The 21,887-nt window shown below is 41.8% G+C and overlaps 1 protein-coding gene, 1 non-coding gene and 1 pseudogene across 31 annotated transcripts in view; 1 reads left to right on the forward strand and 2 right to left on the reverse strand.

The window, feature by feature from the left end:
- Window positions 1–21,887, reverse strand: part of PBRM1 (polybromo 1) — a 162,647-nt gene that overhangs the window by 12,146 nt on the left and 128,614 nt on the right. For 15 of the 30 annotated variants that reach the window (XM_066245879.1, XM_066245872.1, XM_066245878.1 and 12 more), the window contains 3 exons: window positions 6,696–6,879; window positions 5,348–5,558; window positions 4,062–4,263 (listed from right to left, as the gene is read on the reverse strand). In XM_066245879.1, the coding sequence (XP_066101976.1) occupies window positions 4,062–4,263; window positions 5,348–5,558; window positions 6,696–6,879 (597 nt within the window). Of the gene's footprint in view, window positions 1–105; window positions 288–4,061; window positions 4,264–5,347; window positions 5,559–6,695; window positions 6,880–21,887 lie in introns of those variants that run through there. The other 15 variants (XM_066245860.1, XM_066245863.1, XM_066245862.1 and 12 more) reach the window with 2 other exon arrangements.
- LOC136314349 (large ribosomal subunit protein uL13 pseudogene) lies at window positions 19,986–20,644 on the reverse strand (annotated as a pseudogene).
- Window positions 21,034–21,109, forward strand: TRNAY-GUA (transfer RNA tyrosine (anticodon GUA)). Its single transcript has one exon. It is a non-coding gene; the product is annotated as a tRNA-Tyr (tRNA).

The raw sequence follows: 21,887 nt of genomic DNA on the forward strand, positions 1-21,887 counted from the left end.
GACTTCAAACTTTGAATCTGTCATAGAAAAGCCTAGAGACTGTGGCCTACTCCTCACTGGAGAAAAAAAAAATGAAGGAATTTCTTAAAGTGGAAAAAAATGGTCTTAGCTCCTGTTTTTACCTGCAACAGGTGTCAACTGCTGATTGAGCATCCCCATTGGTGTTGGTGGTGGCACCACCCCCATGAGAGCCCCCACAGGGGTGCCTGCTCGGGGAGAAGCACTCGGCTGCTGTTGCTGTGCTGCTCGCTCTCTCTCCTGCTGCTCAGCAACTTTAGCTGCCCGCTCTGTAAAGGCATTTCAGATTTTCAATTCTGTTTTTAACCCAGGAATTCAAAATACCATCCATTGCATTCAACAGGACTAGTAAAACACAGGCAACAGTTCTGTCTCAATGGAAGGAACAGTAGATGACTAGTCTCAACACAGGAGCCGGGCTGATTTCACTTGGTAACTAGAGTCCAGCTTTCCTAGCCCATCTTGAGAACTGGTCTGCAAATATTTCAAGAATGTTAAGACTGCAACACACATTCAGAAAGCACAGGTTTTATTTAAACACGTCACCAGCGTAACCAACGTGGTTAATCTCACAAGGCACCCTGAAGATGAGAAGCGCTACCATTATTCTAGTATTAATAGCATTGCAAATTATTTATAATTTCAACGTGAAGCAATTCCATGGCCCATTATAATTTTTGGCACAATTGTTACTTACTATATTTTCCTGATTCCTTGTACCCAATTTTACTAAGATTTGAGGACTCTCGTTATTAGTGTTATGGGGTTTAGCAGCTGAAGAAAATTAACCCTGTAAGGGAAAAGTAGCTCACTGCCTCTTCCACAGGGGTTTTAAGGATATTAAATGCTAATTTCTACATTCTAATTAAGCCAAGAGATAATGTTTAATAAACTCCAAGGGGGAAAAAAACGCATGATACTCCAGGCTACAGTCATCAGAAGAAGGGAATTATATGTACACGTATGAAGCAATGGACAATGTACTGACAGAATCAGTTTTCCTGAAGTTGAACAGTTCAATACTGACCATAAATCACCCTAAATAAGCAAAAGTTCCAGAATTCACTATTATTTCATCTGAGATGCAAGAGGAGCATTTGCTTGTGCCAGTTCTGGGCTGTGGAACATACCTTCCTAGACCCTTCACTCCTTTGAACTGCTCTGTCTGCATCTCCATAGCCAGTAGTCCCAAAGGTCACATTCCCAGTTTTTTCGGGAGCTAACAGGCTGAAGCCTTACAAGAGAACTCTAGAAAAGTGTATTCCCAAAGCTCCCGCAATACAGGGTTTGTTTTGCTTCACCATCCTGTAATAGGTAATCATTTCCACTTTTGATCTGGGCAAACTGAGGCTGGGAGATAGGCGGTGACTTGTCCAGGGATTCAGAAAGAACCAGCAACCTGTGGTCCTGACTCCCCTGACTCCCTGCTATCACACTCCAACTGCCACGCATTCACCCTTCATAATGGTATTCAAAAGGCCTACCAATGGCTGATCCAAGGAGGGGGAATATAGGTCTAGGTCACATGGCTTTAAAGAGAATCAAGAACCAACAGCTCCAGTCTTTTACATAAGAATGTGCAAGTCAAACAAGTCAAATCTTCAGCTACAACACAGTTGACTACATAAATTTGTCATAACTCACTAACACTGTCCCAGTTTACAGATCCTGTGTATAATGAACGTGAGGGACAGAAGCCATTTAAACAACCTATTTATTTCCTTAAGCTAGCAGTGAAAAAACATTGATGATCTAGACCCCCCCATTGAATTCTACAATTTCATTACATAAATGACACAGTAAAATGGGAGAGAAAAAAAAATGGAGCTGAAAATAGAAAAATTCAGGCCTGTGGATCAAACACTGGACTGGCTCCTGTTGATTCTTTCTGTGGGTAGTCCAGCTAGGCTGTCTTAGAAATAAAAATTAAATGAAATCAGCCAAACTCCAAACTCTGGGTTTTAAATTCAACAGGTCAAAACACCAGAAGTTCAGATTCTGTGTCTCAAACAGACACTGCTGAGGTTCTATAACTCATTCTCACTTGGTTCTAACTGAATTTCAGTCTCCCTCCTTCGAGTTTGGGAGTATTTCACAGAAGCCATAATTTTTCCTTCTCTTCAGCCTGCTCCAGCATTTCTACTTTTACATTATCTCCAGAGACTTTTCTCTCTCGTTCACACTTTAAATAACCAGCCCCATTATTTAAAATAACCAGCTTCCTCTACTCAGGACCAGGCTTTATACCATGTAAGCTTTATTTCCAACACTCCTCCAACTGAGCCATGTATTTGGTTTTAACTTTCACTGTCAGAAATACCAAAGCTCTCCCAAGTTCTAGGTTTTTATGCAACTGACTAGTGTTTCTCAAAGTATGTTCTGCAAAATATTAGTTTTTAAGGCTATTAACAGGTATTACATGAATACTGGACAAATTTCAGAATATTCCAGGTAAAAAAGTAGATTCTTTACTGTAAGTCTTAAAGACTTTAATGTAAGAATATGTACTGTAAGTTTCCAAGAGGAAAAATGTTTGGAGTGCTTCTCAAACTAGTTTTAACACAAGTGCTTTCTGGCTGAGCATCTTATTGGATTAGATTCTGCAGGAGATCCTTGGGGAAGCCCGTAAGATAGTTCTATAATAATCAATCAATTATGATCACTAAAAAGAGTAAAATTTTTTTTATTTTATTTTTTTTTTCATTTTTCTGAAGCTGGAAACAGGGAGAGACAGTCAGACAGACTCCCGCATGCGCCCGACCGGGATCCACCCGGCACGCCCACCAGGGGCGACGCTCTGCCCACCAGGGGGCGATGCTCTGCCCATCCTGGGCGTCGCCATGTTGCGACCAGAGCCACTCTAGCGCCTGGGGCAGAGGCCACAGAGCCATCCCCAGTGCCCGGGCCATCTTTGCTCCAATGGAGCCTTGGCTGCGGGAGGGGACGAGAGAGACAGAGAGGAAAGCACGGCGGAGGGGTGGAGAAGCAAATGGGCGCTTCTCCTGTGTGCCCTGGCCGGGAATCGAACCCGGGTCCTCCGCACGCTAGGCCGACGCTCTACCGCTGAGCCAACCGGCCAGGGCAAGAGTAAAATTATTTTTAAAAGTTTTTTTTTGAAACTCCTTAACTTTAATAAAGGAAGCAGCCTTAATAATTGATTTCCTTATGTTTGGTGGAAAAGAACAGATTTGGGATTGGCTAAGAAGAGTAATAGTTGGCCACTGTGGTCAACAACTAAGAGATCACTCTAAAGTGGCAAAATAAACAATTACAAACAATTCCAAATGGAAAAAAATATAGCTCCAAGGGCAACAGTCCTGCCTAATCTAATGTTTACTACTTATTTCTTTATTAAAACCATGACTGATAGTAAAAAACAAACAAAAAAGAAAACAACAAAACATCTCTCTCAAGTATTTGTCCCTAATGGCTAAGAATCACCAAATCCTTGAATGTTATAGCTCATGGCCCAAAATGATTTAATTATAGCATAAAAGGAAAATGAAGGCAGTGAGCTTTATAAAGAAATCCCAAGTGCCTTAAAAGTAGCTATGAATGCAGACACAGCACAGGCAAGCACTGGCCTAGTAAACCAAGAGTTTCAGCCAAGCTTCAGCCTGAAGTTAAAACATACGGCTTATCAAAGCCCTAACAGAAGACCACTGGTTTTGAAAGCTCACTTTCAGATGAATTTTAACAAAATTATATTTAACATCCTATACAATCTCATTCACCAGCTGAACCCATGTATACTTACAGAACTCAATGAAAGAAGAAAATAATGCAATTTTTAGTAGCCATATACTGGTTTGAGAAGTTTTCTGTAGGAAAAATAACTCACATCAGGATCGGAGGCCAAGTCAAGGTCAGCGCTTAGTCAGGACAAGACTGGAATTTAAACTGCTGGATGGGAGCCATTTGAGACAGTCCCCAACATAAAGTTCATGTGCAAGTGGTAAGAATAAGAGAGTATTTGCACGTGCATTCCTGAAAACATCCTCTTGCTTAGAAAGCCGAGACAGTTGTGTCTAGTCTCTATTTACCTTCATACTCTGCTTTCTTGGCTGTTTCAAGGTTTCTCCATTCTGTCCCCACCAGTCGGCTGAGCTCCCCAAAAGAGTAGTCTGGGTGCTGGGCCTTAATCACAGCTCTCATCTCACTGCTAAACAGGATGTAGCCACTCATGTTGATTTTCCGTTTGGAGCCTTCCTTCTTTGCACTGCCTTTGGCAGACTTTGGGGTAGACTGTAAGACAGAAAGCTCTTAGAGTACTTCAGAATACTGTATTTGGTTAACTGCTAAAAGTTTCTGGAAGCCAGGAACATTTGGTTCAGTAGTTACTATTTTATTGACAAGTTCAAATTTATGGACAGCCATTTTCTTGTTAAAATACAGCTCTTCCTTGCCTCTTACCATATAAGAAATAAAGGGAAGTTTCACTGAATTTCATGACTGCAGTCTGTAATGGTGACCTCACAATTAAGTCTTGAGAAAATTCTGAATGAGGAAAAAAAATCAACAGAGATCATCTCAACCAAAAAATGGGGCCCTAAAGAAGAAAAAACTAAAAATATAAGGGAAATAAAAGCAACAAAATGATGCTGTTTTTCACTGCTTTATCACAAGGCAAGGAGAACTTGTTAACTAAACCTGTATTAAAAACAGCAGTCTATGAAATTTTACTTTTTATTATTTTTTTTTAGGTGAGAGGAGGGAAGATAGTAAGACAGACTCCCGCATGTGGCCCAACCAGGATCCACCCAGCAACCCTATCTGGGGCCAATGCTCAAGTACTGAGCTATTTTTAGTGCCTAAGGCTGATGCACTCCAATGGAGCTATCCTCAGCGCTTGGGGCCACACTTGAACCAATGGAGCCACTATTTGCAGGAGGGGAGGAGGGAGAGAAGCAGATGGTTGCTTCTCCTCTGTGCTTGACTGAGAATCAAACCTGGACGTCCATATGATGGGCTGATGCTCTATCCACTGAGCCACCAGCCAGGGCCAGTCTATGAAAATTTTAAAAGTATATTACATTTTAAAATAAGTAATGGCATTGAGGAAAAAAATATCGGTTCCTTCCTACAGAATTCCAGGTTGAAACTCACATACATGGTGGGGACAAAATTAGGTTTACAGTTGATTCATATGGAAAATAACACAATAATCAGTAAATAATAATACAAGAATAAACTCTGTGCCTACTCCCAATTGTAAACCTAGTTTTGCCAGAACCTGTACGTAGGGGCTGGATGTCTCCTTACTTTGGTTTGAGACTGCAGCAAACCAAAGCCAGGAATAAGAAAAGTAACAGGAACTTGTCACCTTCACCTGTGGGGGTGTGTAGGGCATGAGATCCAGCTCACTGGCCAAGGGAGTCTGAAGTTGAGGCAGAGAAGGGGGCTCAATGACCTCACTGTCCTCTTCTCCCATCTCTTCAATATCATCATCTCCACCTTCTAACTCAGCAAATTTAGCTTCTAGTAACTGGATCTTCTTTTCCAATAAAGGTGAGGGCTCTTTCTGAGGAACAATTGGTTTTCTAAAAGAAGTGACATAAAAAAAAAGTCACCTAACATGATACCAAGACTGGTTAGAAAGCAGTGTTCTGCCTCAATATCTAGGAATAACTCCTTGCAATCTGCAATTTACACTCTTAGTCAGCAAGAAAAGTAACTTAAATGTGCACTTATAAAATCACACCTACTTATGGATGCTTGTTTTTAAAAGATTCTGCTGAATACCCACAAAAGTACTGGGTCCAAAGTTGAATTTAGATGCTTATATATAGTGAAAAGAATTTTCATAATCCGTAGAACTGTGCCTTTTTTTTTTTTTGTATTTTTCTGAAGTTGGAAATGAGGAGGCAGTCAGACAGACTCCGCATGTGCCTGACCGGGATCCACCCAGCATGCCCCCTGCCCATCTGGGGCGTTGCTCTGTCGCAACCAGAGCCATTCTAGCACCTGAGGCAAAGGCCATGGAGCCATCCTCAGCGCCTGGGCCAACTTTGCTCAAATGGAGCCTTGGCTGCAGGAGGGGAAGAGAGAGACAGAGAGGAAGGAGAGGGGGAGGGGTGGAGAAGCAGATGGGCGCTTCTCCTGTATGCCCTGGCCAGGAATCAAATCCGGGACTCCTGCATGCAAGGCCGATGCTCTACCACTGAGCCAACCGGCCAGGGCCCAATCTTTCTTTTTTAAAAAATATTTTTTTTATTGATCTTAAAGAGAAAAAAAGGAAGGGAGAGGAAGGAAGAGAATTGAATTGTTGATCCACTTATTTATGCATTCACTGATTGATTCTTGTATGTGCCCTGATTGGGGATTGAATCCACAACCCTGGCGTGTCGGGACAATGTTCTAATCAATTAAGCTATCCGGCTAGGGCTGTGTAATCTCTTGACAGACAGACTATGAGCCAGAACCAAAGATTTCTGCCTCCACATTACAATTACTGAAGTCTATGCCAACAGCACTGTTAGAGCAGTTACCATACTTCAGAAGATTATGAGGATTTCATTTAATCGTTAACCAAATTAATATTTTCTATTTAAAATGTACAATACTTTAGTTTAAAACCTAATAAGCAAACAAAAAAACCCAAACCTGTACTATAGTATTTTGACATTTGTTTTATTAAGAGCTGAAGTGTTCTTTCTTCCTTAGTTTTAAAACTTTACCTGAAGTAATAAATTTCATCATCTACCACTTTAGCAGAGAGTGAAAACCTCTTTAGCCCCTTGAATTTCTTCATTTGCTTGTCACTCTCATTGTAGCGGCTCTCACAAAGCAGAACGTCATTTTCTGGTATTTCAGTTGGCCTGCAGGAAAGGAAGTCCTTGAATGACAACACAGCACACTTTCCTGAAAGAGCAAATGAAAGAGAAGTCAGACTAAACTGTGGTCATATCTAATAATTATTTAAACTTTTATTATTTTTGAATACAATCATCTGACTCAAAAGTCATAAGATTTAAAGGGTGTAAACAAGCATAAGGGTAAACATGTAGTTCAATGGAACAGAATTGGAAGTATAAAAATAAACTAATACAATTGGGTTGTTATGGGCACTTGATTGACAAGGGTGCCAAGACAAATCAATGGAGAAAGAATAGTCTCTTCAACAGATAGTGATAGACAACTGGATTGCCACATGCAAAAGAATTGAGTTAGAAACCTACTTCATAGCATATACAAAAATTAACTCAAAATGGATCAAAGATCTACATGTAAGAGCCACAACTATAAAACTCTTTTTTTTTTAAAATTTTTATTTATTTATTTATTCATTTTTTTAGAGAGGAGAGGGAGAGACAGAGAGAGAGAGAGAGAGAGAGAAGGGGGGAGGAGCTGGAAGCATCAACTCCCACATGTGCCATGACAAGGCAAGCCCAGGGTCTCGAACTGGCGACCCCCGCATTTCCAGGTCGACGCTTTATCCACTGCGCCACCACAGGTCAGGCTAAAACTCTTAAAAAATATACTACTCATGCCCTGGCCGGTTGGCTCAGCAGTAGAGCACCAACCCGGCATGTGGAAGTCCCGGGTTCAATTCCTGGTAAGGGCACACAGGAGAAGCACCCATCTGCTTCTCCACCCTTCCCCCTCTCCTTCCTCTCTGTCTCTCTCTTCCCCCTCCCCTCTCACAGCCAAGGCTCCATTGGAGCAAAGTTGGCCCAGGCGCTGACGGCTCCATGGCCTCCACCTCAGGCGCTAGAATGGCTCCGGTCGCAGCAGAGCAACACCCCAGATGGACAGAGCATCGACCTCTGGGGGGCATGCCGGGTGGATCTTGTAGGGCTCATGCGGGAGTCTGTCTGACTGCCTTCCTGCTTCTAACTTCGAGTGGGGGAATACACACACACACCTCACAAAAATTAGGAGATATTTCAAAAATGAATATGAAGCAATAAAATATCCCCTAATCTTTGTGAGCAGTATATATAGGTGTATATCTTTGTGACTTTTTTTTTTTATCAGGGTAATGATTTCATAGGTGTGACATCAAGATCACAAGCAACCAAATAAAGATAAATTGGACTTCATTAAAACTAAAACCTTGGTGCTTCAAAAGACACTACCAAGAAAGTTAAAAGACAATCCATAGAACAGAAGAAAATATTTGCAATCATATCTCTAGTAAGAGCCTAGTATCAAGAATATATAAAGACATCCTACAACTCAACAATAACAAGACAACCCAATTAAAAAACAGGCAAAGGATCCAAATGGACATTTTTCCAAAGAAGATATACATGTGGCCAATAAGTACATGAAAAGATGCTTGACATCACTAACTGTTAGGGAAATTTAAATAAAAAACACAATGAGATACCACTTCAAACCCATTAGAATGGCTATTACATAAAAAAAAAGAAAGAGAGAGAGGGAGGAAGAGAGGAAGGAAAGGAGGAAGGGAGAGAGAGAGAGAGAGAGAGAGAGAGAGAGAGAGAGAGAGAGAAAGAAGAAAGAAAAAAAGAAAAAGAGAAAAGGAAAATGATAAGCATTGGCAAAGACGTGGAGTAACTACATAGAACCCTGATGGGAATGTAAAATAGTGCAGCTGCTTCGGAAAAGTTTGGCAGTTTCTCAAAAAGTTAAACAAAGTTGATATATAATCTAGCAATTTTACTTCTAACAGTATCCAAAAGAACTGAAAGCAGTGACTTAAATAGATAATCCTACACCAATCTTCACAGCAGTATTATTAACAACGGCCAAAAGGTAGAAACCACCCATTATGTCCATCAACAGATAAATGAATTAACCAAATACTACACACACATACACACACACACACACACACACACACACACACACACACAGACACAAGAATATAATCAGCCTTAAAAAGGAATAAAATTCTGATACATGTTATCTGTACATAAATGAACCTTGAGAACATTATATTGAGTGAAATAAGCCAGATACAAAAGGTTGACTATTGCATAATACCATTGATACAAGGTACCAAGAATAGGCAAAATTCATAGACAGGAAGTAGAATGCATATTACCAGGGTCTGGAAGAGGGAGAAAGGGGTAGTTGTTGCTTAACAGGTAGAGTTCCTATTTGGAATGATGAAGAAAGAGTTCTAGAAATGGATAGTGATGATGGCTGCACAGTATCATCAAGGCACTTGATATCACTGAGTTGTACTCTTAAAAAATAGTTAAATGGCCCGGGCCTGGTAGCTTACTTGGTTAGAGTGTCATCCTGACATGCCAAGGTTGTGGGCTCAATTCCCAGTCAGGCACTCACAGGAATCAACCAATGAATGCATAAATAAGTAGGACAACAAATCTTTCTCTCCCTTCCTCTCTCTCTCTAAAAATTAGTTTTTTTAAAAAGTATTTATTGTTTTATTTAAAAATATTTTTCTTCTTCTTTTCCAAGTTAGAGGAGGGGAGACAGAGAGACAGACTTCTGCATGTGCCCTGACTGGGATCCACCTGGCAACCCTGTCTGGGACTGATGCTCTGCTCATCTAGGGCCATGCTTGCAACCAAGCTATTTTTAGCATCTGAGGTGGAGGCTCCACTGAGCCATCCTCAGCACCTGGCCAATGTGCTTGAACAAATCAAGCCATGGCTGAGGGAGGGGGAGTAAGAGAGAGAGAGAGAGAGAGAGAAGGAGAAGGCTCCGGGAGGGGTAGAGAAGCAGAGAGTCACTTCTCCTGCATGCCCCAACCAGAAATCAAACCTGGGACATCCATACACCAGGCCAACATTCTACCACTGAGCCTACTGGCCAGGGCTGCTTATTTTGTTTTGCACCTAAATTTTTTTTTTTTTTTTTTTTTTTACAGGGACAGAGAGAGAGTCAGAGAGAGGAACAGATAGGGACAAACAGGAACGGAGAGAAGCATCAATCATCCGTTTTTCATTGTGACACCTTAGTTGTTCATTGATTGCTTTCTCATATATGCCTTGACCGTGGGCCTTCAGCAGACCGAGTAACTCCTTGCTCGAGCCAGCGACCTTGGGTCCAAGCCCGTGAGCTTTTTGCTCAAGCCAGATGAGCCTGCACTCAAGCTGGCGACCTTGGGGTCTCAAACCTGGGTCGTTCTGCATCCCAGTCCGATGTCTATCTACTGCGCCACTGGTCAGGCTGCACCTAAATTTTATCACAAAATAATATATCTTGAGGATTACCAGTAGTAACATACTACTAGTTATTAAAACTAGTTCCCTATTGATGAATATTTAGGTTGTTTCTAAATTTTTGCTTTCCCACTGTGGCAAAACAATGTTGATATAAGTAATTTAAAATAAATTAACTTGCACAAGAGTGAATACATTTGAGGTATAAATTCCTAAAAGTACAAAAGTTGGGTCAAATGGTATATATACTTTTTTGTAAGTATTACCCAATTACCTTCCATAGAGGTTGTGCTAATGCGTAAACCCAACACAAAGTAGGTGAATGCTGTTTTTATATGTTCTTGTTAACTAGTAATAGACATTTGAATCTTCAACAATTTGATAGGTAATTAAAAAAAATGTGAGTAGTTTTATCTTTCTTGTCTTTAACAGCTAAGGTTGAGTGTATTTTCATTTAAAAATCACAGGCAATTTCTTCCTGCTCTTTTATCCTTTGGCCATGTTTTTATTAAATATTAATCCTTTGTATTATAGAAACTCTTCACATACAAAGGAAATCTGATAATTGTCTATGATAGACATTACATATATTTTCCCAAAGATGTTATTTGTCCTTGCTTCTGCCAGTTTTGGTTATGCAAACATTTCAACTTTTACATGGTTGACTTTATTAATCTTTTCTAGTATGGGTTCTAGGTTTTATGTCAAATGTTATCAAAATTTCTTACCCATCATTTCTTTGGTATCTTTGCTGCTTCATTTTATGTTTATTTAAACCTGTAATTTAACTGGGAATTTATTCTAAATGCCAGTTAAAGAAAAATCCATGGGATGCTACCTTTATCATAAATTATATCTGGGTCTACTGCTAAACTTTCTATTCTATTCAAATAATGTTTACTCATATATTATATAAATAATTTAAATTATTATAGTGTTATGTTTTAATATCTGGTAAAGATACAATTTTCCTGCTTTTTATTTTTTAACATGATTTTAAAAATGTTTATTTAGTCCCAACTTTGTCACAAGAAAATTCCCACTGTTATATCTATTGGGATCACATTAAAGATTAATTAAGGAAGAATAAACATCTCCATGATGTTGATACTTCTTAGTTAAATACAGGGTATGCTTTTCAATTTGTTCAAGAGATCCCTTTTGGCCTGACTGGTGGTGGCATAGTGGATAGAGCGTTAACCTGGATGCTGAGGTCCCAGGTTCAAAACCCTGAGGTCGCTAGCATGATCGCGGGATCATTCACATGATCCCAAGGTTGCTGGCTTGAGCCCCAAGATTGCTGGCTTGAGCCCCAAGATTGCTGGCTTGAGCCCAGGGTCACTGGCTCAGCTTAAGCCCCCTGGTTAAGGAATGTATTGAGAAGTAATCAATGAACAACTAAAGTGACATAACTACAAGTTGATGCTTCTCATCTCTCTCCCTTCCTGTTTCTCCCTCTTAAAAAAAATTCAAAAGGATCCCTTTTAAATGCATTAAAAGTAACATTTTATTATTTTTTTAAATTATTATTTATTTATTCATTTTAGAGGAGAGAGAGAGAGAGAGAGGGAGGGAGGGAGGGAGGGAGAAGGGGGGAGGAGCAGGAAGTTTCAACTCCCATATGTGCCTTGACTGGGCGACCTCAGCATTCCAGGTCGACGCTTTATCCACTGCGCCACCACAGGTCAGGCAAAAAGTAACATTTTAAAAACTTTATTTACACAGATGTGGCAGAAATATTGTTTATTTCAAAGTATTATTTTTTAAAATTATTGAATCTATTTTTAATTTATTGATTTTTATAGAGAGGCGCAGGGGGGAGAGGAGTGGAGAAGTGGGAAACATCAACTTGCAGTAGTTGCTTCTCTTATGTGCCTTTACAAGGTAAGCCTGAGGTTTTGAACTGGCGACCTTAACATTCCAGATCGATGCTTTATCTACTGCACCAACAGATCAGGCTTATTACTAAATCTGTTAAGAATATTGATTTATAAGTTTTATACTCAACCATCTTATTTCTCTTACTGTGTGTCATGGTTGCACAGTTTATTCCCTTAAATTTTCATCTACCGTATTTTTTGTTCCGTAAGATGCACCTGACCGTAAAACACACCTAGGGTTTTGAGGAAAATAAGAAAAAAATATTCTGAACCAAATGATGTGTTAAAATATTTAATAAAATACCATATTTTTTGCTCCATAAGATGCACAGACATTTTCCCCTCCACTTGTTTTGGGGAAATAAGTGCATCTTATGGAGTGAAAAATATGGTACTTAGCTTCTTTTTTTTTTTTTCATTTTTTTCTGAAGCTGGAAACAGGGAGAGACAGTCAGACAGACTCCCGCATGCGCCCGACCGGGATCCACCCGGCATGCACACCAGGTGCGATGCTCTGCCCATCCTGGGCGTCGCCATGTTGTGACCAGAGCCACTCTAGCGCCTGGGGCAGAGGCCACAGAGCCATCCCCAGCGCCCGGGCCATCTTTGCTCCAATGGAGCCTTGGCTGCGGGAGGGGAAGAGAGAGACAGAGAGGAAAGCACGGCGGAGGGGTGGAGAAGCAAATGGGCGCTTCTCCTGTGTGCCCTGGCCGGGAATCGAACCCGGGTCCTCCGCACGCTAGGCCGACGCTCTACCGCTGAGCCAACCGGCCAGGGCTGGTACTTAACTTCTTTACTTTAGATTTCTGTTTCTTACTTCTGTGTTGGCTAGTACTTCCAGGATAATGTTTAATAAGAGTGATAAGGACAATTCCCATTTTGTAACTGACCTTAAAAGGAGTGTTCATAAATAACAACATAGGAAAACTTGTAAAACATGTAAAAACAGGTCAGAAACATTTCAGAAGTTTAAGATTGCTACAGTTATTATCACTGCCTTGGACTTACATAACACTTTTCTTACATAATTCAAAGGCTTTTTCAATTCAGAGAAGAAAACAGCACAGAGAAGGAAAAATAAAGATTTGGAAAGGGTAAGAATTCTTCTCACAGCTAAAGATGAAAAACGACTGGTGGCCTTGGAATGGATGAGGTGTCTCTATGCTCTGACCCTCAGAACACAGAGAAAGATAAAAGTTGAGAAAGCACTGTTTAATAAAGCATAAAAATTTTATAAAAATCTGTTGGATTCTGACTGAAACGACAATAAATCTGTAGATCAATTTGAGAAGAACTGACATTTTTATATTGAGTCTTTCAGTTATAAACATAATGAATCACTTCATTTTTAAATTTCTCTCAAAAATTTTTCTTTTTTTTATTGATTTGGTGGGGGGAGAGATAAGAAGCATCAACTTGTAGTGGCTTCACTTTAACTGTTCACCGACTGCTTCTCATACTTCCCTAACCAGAGAGGGCTCAAGCTGAACTAGTGACCCCTTGCTCAATTCAGAGGTCTTGGGCTCAAGCCAACGATCTTGGATCATGTTGATAATCCAAGCTGGCAACCCTGCACTCAAGCTGGTGACCTAGGAGTTTCGAACTGAGGACCTCAGCATCCCAGGTTGATGCTCTATCCACTGTACCACCACTGGTCAGGCTCTCTCAATGATTTTCTTACAGTTATTATTTGTGTGTGTGTATGTGTGTGTAAGAGTCTTATATAGCTCTTCAAAGACTTACTCCTAAGTATTTAATGTAAATCAGTGGTCCCCAACTCCTGGGCCATGGACTGGTACCGGTCCGCAGAGAAAGAATAAATAACTTACATTATTTCCATTTTATTTACATTTAAGTCTGAACAATGTTTTATTTTTTAAAAATGACCAGATTCCCTCTATTATATCTGTCTAAGACTCACTCTTGATGTTTGTCTTGTTCACGTGATACATTTATCCGTCCCACCCTAAAGGCCTGTCCATGAAAATATTTTCTGACATTAAACCGGTCCATGGCCCAAAAAAGGTTGGGGACCACTGATGTAAATGGTATATTTAAAAATCTTAATTTTCTGCCTGACCAGGCAGTGGCACAGTGGATAGAGCATCAGACTGAGATGCGGAAGGACCCAGGTTCGAGACCCCAAGGTCGCCAGCTTGAGCGCGGGCTCATCTGGCTTGAGCAAAAAGCTCACCAGCTTGGACCCAAGGTCGCTGGCTCCAGCAAGGAGTTACTCGGTCTGCTGTAGGCCTCCGGTCAAGGCACATATGAGAAAGTAATCAATGAATAACTAAGGTGTCACAACGAAAAATTGATGATTGATGCTTCTCATCTCTCTCCATTCCTGTCTGTCTGTCCCTATCTATCCCTCTCTCTGACTCTCTCTCTGTAAAAAAATAAAAAAAAATAAAAATAAATCTTAATTTTCTAATTTCTCACTGATGGTAACAGAAATACAGATGATCTTGACATTTTCATTTATTAATTCTGAGTTGATCTAAATGTCTTTTTTTTTTTTTTTTAACAGAGACAGAGAGAGTCAGAATGGGACAGACAGACAGGAGCAAAGAGAGATGAGAAGCACCAATCATCAGTTTTTCATTGCGACACCTTAGTTGTTCATTGATTGCTTTCTCATATGTGCGTTGACCGTAGGCCTATAGCAGACTGAGTAACCCCTTGCTTGAGCCAGTGACCTTGGGTCCAAGCTGGTGAGCTTTGCTCAAACCAGATGAGCCTGTGCTCAAGCTGGTGACCTCAGGGTCTTGAACCTGGGTCCTCCGCATCCCAGTCCGACACTCTATCCACTGCACCACCACCTGGTCAGGCCTAAATGTCTCTTGAATGTTTCATGTATCTAATGTCTTTGTAAAACTTAACTTTTTTCCTTTCTAATCTCTAAAAATCTTTTATTTTTCTCACCTGACTGGTGGTGGTGCAGTGGATAGAGTACTGATGTGGGATGCTGAGGTCTTCAGTTTGACACCCTAAGGTTGCCAGCTTGAGCGTGGGCTCATGTGGCTTGAATGTATGCTTGCCAGTTTCAGAGTGGAGTCATTGACATGGTCCCATGGTTGCTGGCTTGAAGCCCAAGGTCACTGGCTCAAGCAAGGGGTCACTGGCTTGACTGGAGCCCCTGGTCAAGGCACATATGAGAAGCACTCAATGAACAACTAAAGTGACACAACTGTGATTTGATGCTTCTCATCTCTCTTGCTAAAAAACAAAATGAAATAAAGAAAACTTAAAAATCTTTTATTTTTCTAACTTTACTAGTAACAGTTTTTCAGTTAATAGAGCATATTAAAAAATCTACTATGAAGAAAACAGAACTTGGCCGGTTTGCTCAGTGGTAGAGTTTGGTTTGGTGTGTGGATGTCCCAGGTTTGATTCCCAGTCAGGGCACCCAGGAGAAGTGACTATCTGCTTTTCTCCCCCTTCCCCCTTCTCTCTTTTCTCCTCCCTCAGCCATGGCTCAATTGGTTCCAGCATATCAGCCCTGGGCGCTGAGGATGGCTCTGTGGAGCCTCCACCTTAGGTGCTAAAACTAGCTTGGTGTGAGCATGGCCCCAGATGGGGGTTGCCGGGTGGATCCTGGTCAGGACACATGCGGGAGTCTATCTCCCCTCCTCTCACTTAGAAAAAGAAGAAAAACATATAAATTAAAAAGGAAGAAAACAGAATCTGCAAATAAATTAGCAACTGACATGTTTTGAGAGCCCAAGTTCCCAGAAATTTTATCATCAAAATACCTAAGGGTAGTAGCACTGTCTGCTGTGTATATAGTTAACTCAATGAAATTATAAATCCTCTAAAGCTAAAATTATAACTCTTTAAATGATTATTTCCTACTGAATCGAATTTAAAAAAAGATCTGCCTCCTTGGATTTAAAAGTCAAAATGTGCCAAACCCATTTTCTTTTCTTGGTGAGTAGATATTGAAACCCACAAATTGGGATAAAATCCCATTTTTAATCACTAGATACTTTTTCTCTTGAGGTTTACCTCAAGATGAAGTAACCATACATATCACCATATGCCTCTTGTCCTGACTAGTATTATTGGCACTGCCTTCAACTCTGAAGTGTCCCAGTTGGCTGACAATCCAAACACCAGTACAGGAGTAGAAGTGAGAAGACCTGGCTTTTAGTTCTGGCCCATTTCTTGGAGAGTAACATCACCTTTCAGAGAATATCAACATTTTTGTACAGGATCATAATGAGAAAGAAATGAAGTCATGGATATAAAACTAGCTTATAAACTACAGAATGCAACACAATCTCATCAGCATCTATAAAGAGTAATTATTCCAGCCTGACCTGTGGTGGCACAGTGGATAAAGTGTCGACCTGGAATGCTGAGGTTGACAGTTCAAATCTCTAGGCTTGCCTGGTCAATGCACATACGAGAAACAAGTACGAGCTGATGCTTCTTGCTCCCCTCCTTTTCCCCATGCCTTTCTCTCTCTCTCTCTTCTCTCTCTAAAATCAATAAATGAAATCTTTTAAAAAAAGTAATTACTCCAAGTGATGTCAGTGAAAATTGTGGAGCAGAGAGATTTAAGGGCCATTCCTTCATAGAAATGCTGAGAAAAGCTAGCAAAAAACTATAAAATCAATCTTATTTTATAACTCTGGAAAACAGCCAAAAGTTTACAGCAACCAAGTGAATGCTCAATCAAGAAAAAAGTGACCGCCTGACCAGGCAGTGGATAGAGCGTCGGACTGGGATGCGGAGGACCCAGGTTTGAGACCCCGAGGTCGCCAGCTTGAGCGCGGGCTCATCTGGTTTGAGCAAAGCTCACCAGCTTGGACCCAAGGTCGCTGGCTTGAGCAAGGGGTTACTCGGTCTGCTGAAGGCCCATGGTCAAGGCACATATGAGAAAGCAATCAATGAACAACTAAGGTGTCACAACGAAAAACTAATGATTGATGCTTCTCATCTCTCTCCGTTCCTATCTGTCTGTTCCTATTTATCCCTCTCTCTGACATCTGTCCCTGTAAAAAAAAAAAAAAAAAAAAAGTGACTGAAACCTGGCAGGAGAGCTCTGTGGTATCCCCTTTGGCCATTCCTGCCCCACTCTCTCTAATTTAGTGGCTATCTTGAAGATGGCAGCCTGTATTTCTTGTCTGAGTTTCTGGTGCTGGAAGAAGCAGAGCAGTCCTTGTTCTCAAAGAATTGTGGTTGCCTGTTTTGACTTGTTGGGTGGCTTCCTGAAGAACTAATGCAAAGGCCTGCCTTCATTTCACTTGACTTATAATTCCAAAGGGCAGAGAGGTGGCTTTGGTACTTTTGCTGAAAACATTTAAAGGAAAGAACCAGCTGCTCTCAGCTAGGGCAAAAAAACATCAGTTGGGGCAAACGAAGCAGGATAAAAAGCCTGGGAAGAAAAAACTGAGGAGTTGTGAAAAGTTTACATATATTCTAGGGTATCTAGAAAGCCATGTCTGTGTTACAGTTAGGGTGCACGCTCAGAGAAGACCTTTGGCTAACTGTCAAGCTCTATCTAAGTAGGAAGTAAAGGCAAAGGCAGTTATAAACTTCTGGGCTGAGTGTTGAAGGTATGCTCCAACACAGACATAGTAATCAGCTGCAAAGGCTGGGAATTTTTTATTTTTTTGATCTAAGCATTTAAGAAAATCTCTGTTAAACCACTAGCTGACTATTAAACTAGAAGAACAGAGACTTCAGTGACTACACCAAAGAACACAGTCTTTAAAAAAAGTTTAGCCTGACCAGGCGGTGGCGCAGTGGATAGAGTGTCGGACTGGGATGCAGAGGACCCAGGTTTGAGACCCTGATGTCGCCAGCTTGAGCACAGGCTCATCTGGTTTGAGCAAGATCCCACCAGCTTGAGCCCAGGGTTGCTGGCTCCAGCAAGGGGTTATTCGGTGGTCGAGGCACATACGGGAGAGTAATCAATGAACAACTAAGGTGTTGCAATGCGCAATGAAAGGCTAATGATTGATGCTTCTCATCTCTCTCTGTTCCTGTCTGTCTGTCCCTGCCTGTCCCTCTCTCTGACTCACTCTCTGTCTTTGTAAAAAATAAATAAATTAAAAAAAAAAGTTTAGAAGATCACTAAATAAGCAACTACAATTCAAAATAAGCAGTGACAACAAAGCCTGAGAAGAGGAAGAATCTAATTTACAGAGTTATCACATTGTAATATTCAAACTGTCCAATTTTCAACCAAAAAAATTTGTTTTGTGTGTGATAGAGGCAGAGAGAGGGACAGACAGCAAGGGAGGGAGATGAGAAGCTGTTGCGGCACCTTAGTTCACTGCTTTCTCTCAAGTGCCTTGAACTGGGGCTAAAGCAGAGTGAGAGACCCACTGCTCAAGCCAGTGACCTTGGGCTCAAGCCAGTGACCTCACGTTCAAGCTGGGTGAACCCACGCTCAAGCTGGTGACCTCAGGGTTTCAAACCTGGGTCCTCTGTGTCCCAGTCTGACGCTTTAGCCACTGTACAATCACCTGGTCAGGTAAATTTTCAACAAAAATTATAAGGCATGTTAAGAAACAGAAAAATATGGTCCATTCATAGGATAAAAAAAACAGATACTGTCTGTAAAGAAGTTCAGACATTGGACTTTTCTAGACAAAAACCTTAATTCACCTGACCACGTGGTGGCGCAGTGGAAAGAGTGTCAGACTAGGATGTGGAGGACCCAGGTTTGAGACCCCGAGGTCGCCAGCTCGAGCGTGGGCTCATCTGGTTTGAGCAAAGCTTGCCAGCTTGGACCCAAGGTCGCTGGCTTGAGCAAGGGGTTACTCGGTCTGCTGTAGCTCCACGGTCAAGGCACATATGAGAAGCAATCAATAAACAATTAAGGTGTTGCAACGAAAACTGTTGATTGATGCTTCTCATCTTTCTTCGTTCCTGTCTGTCCCTATCTATCCCTTTCTCTGACTCTCTCTCTTTCTGTAAAAAAACCCGAAAACAAAACAAAACCCTTAATTCAACTGTCTTTATTTTTAAGCAAGAGAGAGAGAGAGACAGAGACACAGGAAGAAAGAGGGATGAGAAACATCAACTTGTGCCATGTTAGTTGTTCATTGATTACTTTCTCATATGTGCCTTGAACTGGGGGGCTCCAGCTGAGCCAGTGACCCCTTGCTCAAGCCAGCAACCTTGGGCTCAAGCCAAGGACTTTTGGCCTCAAACCAGTGACCATGGGGTCATATGAATAATCCCATGCTCAAGCTGGCGACCCTGCTCTCAAGCTGGCAACTTTGGGGTTTCAAACCTGTGTCCTCAGTGTCCCAGGTTGCTGTTCTATCCACTGTACCACCACCTGGTCAGGATCAACTATCTTTAATATGCTCAAAGAGCTAAAGGAAACTATCGACAAAGAAGTAAAAGAGCAAACAAAAAAAACCCAGAGTGATGTCTCACCAATCAGAGATTATCAATAGAGTTGGAAATAATAAAACAATCGAAATTCTGGAGCTGAAAACTATAATAACTAAAATGAAAACTTCATAATAAGGGGTTCAACTGAAGATTTGAAAAGGCAAAAGAATTAGTGAGTGAACTTGAAACAGGTCAACTGAAATTACCAGCCTGAGGAACACAAAGAAGAAAAGTATTAAAAAAATTGAACAGAGCCTGACCAGGCGGTGGCGCAGCGGATAGAGCATCAGACTGGGATACGGAAGACCCAGGTTCGAGACCTCGAGGTTGCCAGTTTAAGTGCGGGCTCATCTGGCTTGAGCAAAAAGCTCACAAGCTTGGACCCAAGGTCGCTGGCTCGAGCAAGGGGTTATTCAGTCTGCTGAAGGCCCACGGTCAAGGCACATATGAGAAAGCAATCAATGAACAACTAAGGTGTCGCAATGCGCAATGAAAAACTAATATTGATGCTTCTCACCTCTCCATTCCTGTCTGTCTGTCCCTGTCTATCCCTCACTCTGACTCTCTGTCTCTGTAAAAAAAAAAAAAAAAAAGAACACAATCTAAGACAGTGTTTTTCTTTTTCTTTTCTTTTTTTTTTTTTTTGAGAAATTAACAGTCAATTTTATTGGGCTCAGACCAGGAGTCCATGAGTCTTGAGGACCTTTGTGTATCTGTCAATTTTTTTCTCCACGTTCTTTTCAGCCTGTTTCCGTAGTCTTCTAAGCTGCTTATTCTTCCAGTAATGGATTTTGGCCTTCTTCTTCCTCTTCTCCTCCAGAGTGGCTGTGACTGCCTGGTACTTTCAACCAACCTCGTGAGCCAGGCGCCTTAGGTAGGCGAACTTCTGTGTAGGCTTCAGACGTACAACTTTGAGAGCTGCAGGCACCACCATTCACTTTTTCTTGTCATAGGGTGGCGGGATCCCATCGAACACCTTGAGACGGTCCAGGGCAGCCTGGCCTTGCTTAGTCTTGTGGGGCAGCATGCCTCGCACGGTCCGCCAGAAGATGCAGCTGGGGGCTCAGAAGTGGTAGGCCTCGCGGGAGGGGTTGGTGTTCGTCCGCTTGCGGAGGAAGGCCAGGTACTTTAACTTGTTTCTGTAGAAATTGCCAGAAATGTTGATGCCCTCACAGCGTACAACCACCACCTTCCGGCCCAGCAGTACCTGCTTGGCCATGATGGCCGCCAGGTAGCCCAGGAGATGGCCTCGGCCATCGAGCACCAGGACCTGACCCTTCGCTATCTTCGGCAGCCGCCTGGCTAAGACGATGTTTTTCAACTGCCAGTCCACCAGAAATTTCATGTCAGTCCATCAAAGAGTTAACTACTCTAATGTTGTATGAAGATTATAAACCCAATTATCTTAGTCAAATTTGCTTATGCTCAGGGTGACTGCCACTTTTCAGCCTGTATCAGTGATGAGAATACTACTTAGGTTGCCTTAGATATCTTTGGAATTGTAGGCTTGTCCAAACAACCATTTGCACCATGAAGAACATTTACAAATCATGCACAATAGACAAAAAGCATCCAAACAAACTCATATAGTATTTAATGTATTGTGCATATGGAGTTCAGAAATCAAGCACCAGCTTGTACCATGTTGCAGTATTATACAAAGATAAAACTATTTGTTGGCCCTGGCCGGTTGGCTCAGTGGTAGAGCGTCGGCCTGTAGTGCAGAAGTCCCGGGTTTGATTCCCGGCCAGGGCACACAGGAGAAGCGCCCATCTGCTTCTCCACCCCTCCCCCTTCCTTCCTCTCTGTCTCTCTCTTCCCCTCCCACAGCCGCCGAGGCTCCATTGGAGCAAAGATGGCCCGGGGTGCTGGGGATGGCTCCTTGGCCTCTGCCCCAGGCGCTGGAGTGGCTCTGGTCGCAACAGAGCAATGCCCTGGAGGGGCAGAGCATCGCCCCCTGGTGGGCGTGCCAGGTGGATCCCGGTCGGGCGCATGCGGGAGTCTGTCTGACTGTCTCTCCCCGTTTCCAGCTTCAGAAAGAAAAAAAAATACAAAAAAAAAATACTATTTGTTGTGTGTTTCTGTTTCTAGCCAGCTAGGTCATTGGTCCTCAAGTATAAAAGATTCAAAATCAATGTTCTAAGAGACCTGTGATACATCACTAAGCATATTAACATAGCCATAATGTGAGTCTTGGAAGGAGAACAGAAAGAGAAAGGGGCAGAAACAATAGTTGAAGAAATAATAGTCAAAAAGTTCCCAAATTTAATAAAAGACATGCAAAGAAAAACAGTTAATTGAAAATTCTATGTCCAGTAAAAGTATTCTTAAAAAAATGAAGGAGGGCCCTGGTTGGTTCGCTCAATGGTAGAGCATTGGCCCGGTGTGAGGAAGTCCTGGGTGCAATTCCTGGCCAGGGCACAGAAGCAGCGCCCATCTGCTTCTCCACCCCTCCCCCTCTCCTTCCTCTCTATCTCTCTCTTCCCCTCCGCAGCCAAGGCTCCACTGGAGCAAAGTTGGCCCAGACACTGAG

This window comes from Saccopteryx bilineata, chromosome 10 (genome assembly GCF_036850765.1).
Source record: "Saccopteryx bilineata isolate mSacBil1 chromosome 10, mSacBil1_pri_phased_curated, whole genome shotgun sequence".
NCBI lineage: Eukaryota > Metazoa > Chordata > Mammalia > Chiroptera > Emballonuridae > Saccopteryx > Saccopteryx bilineata.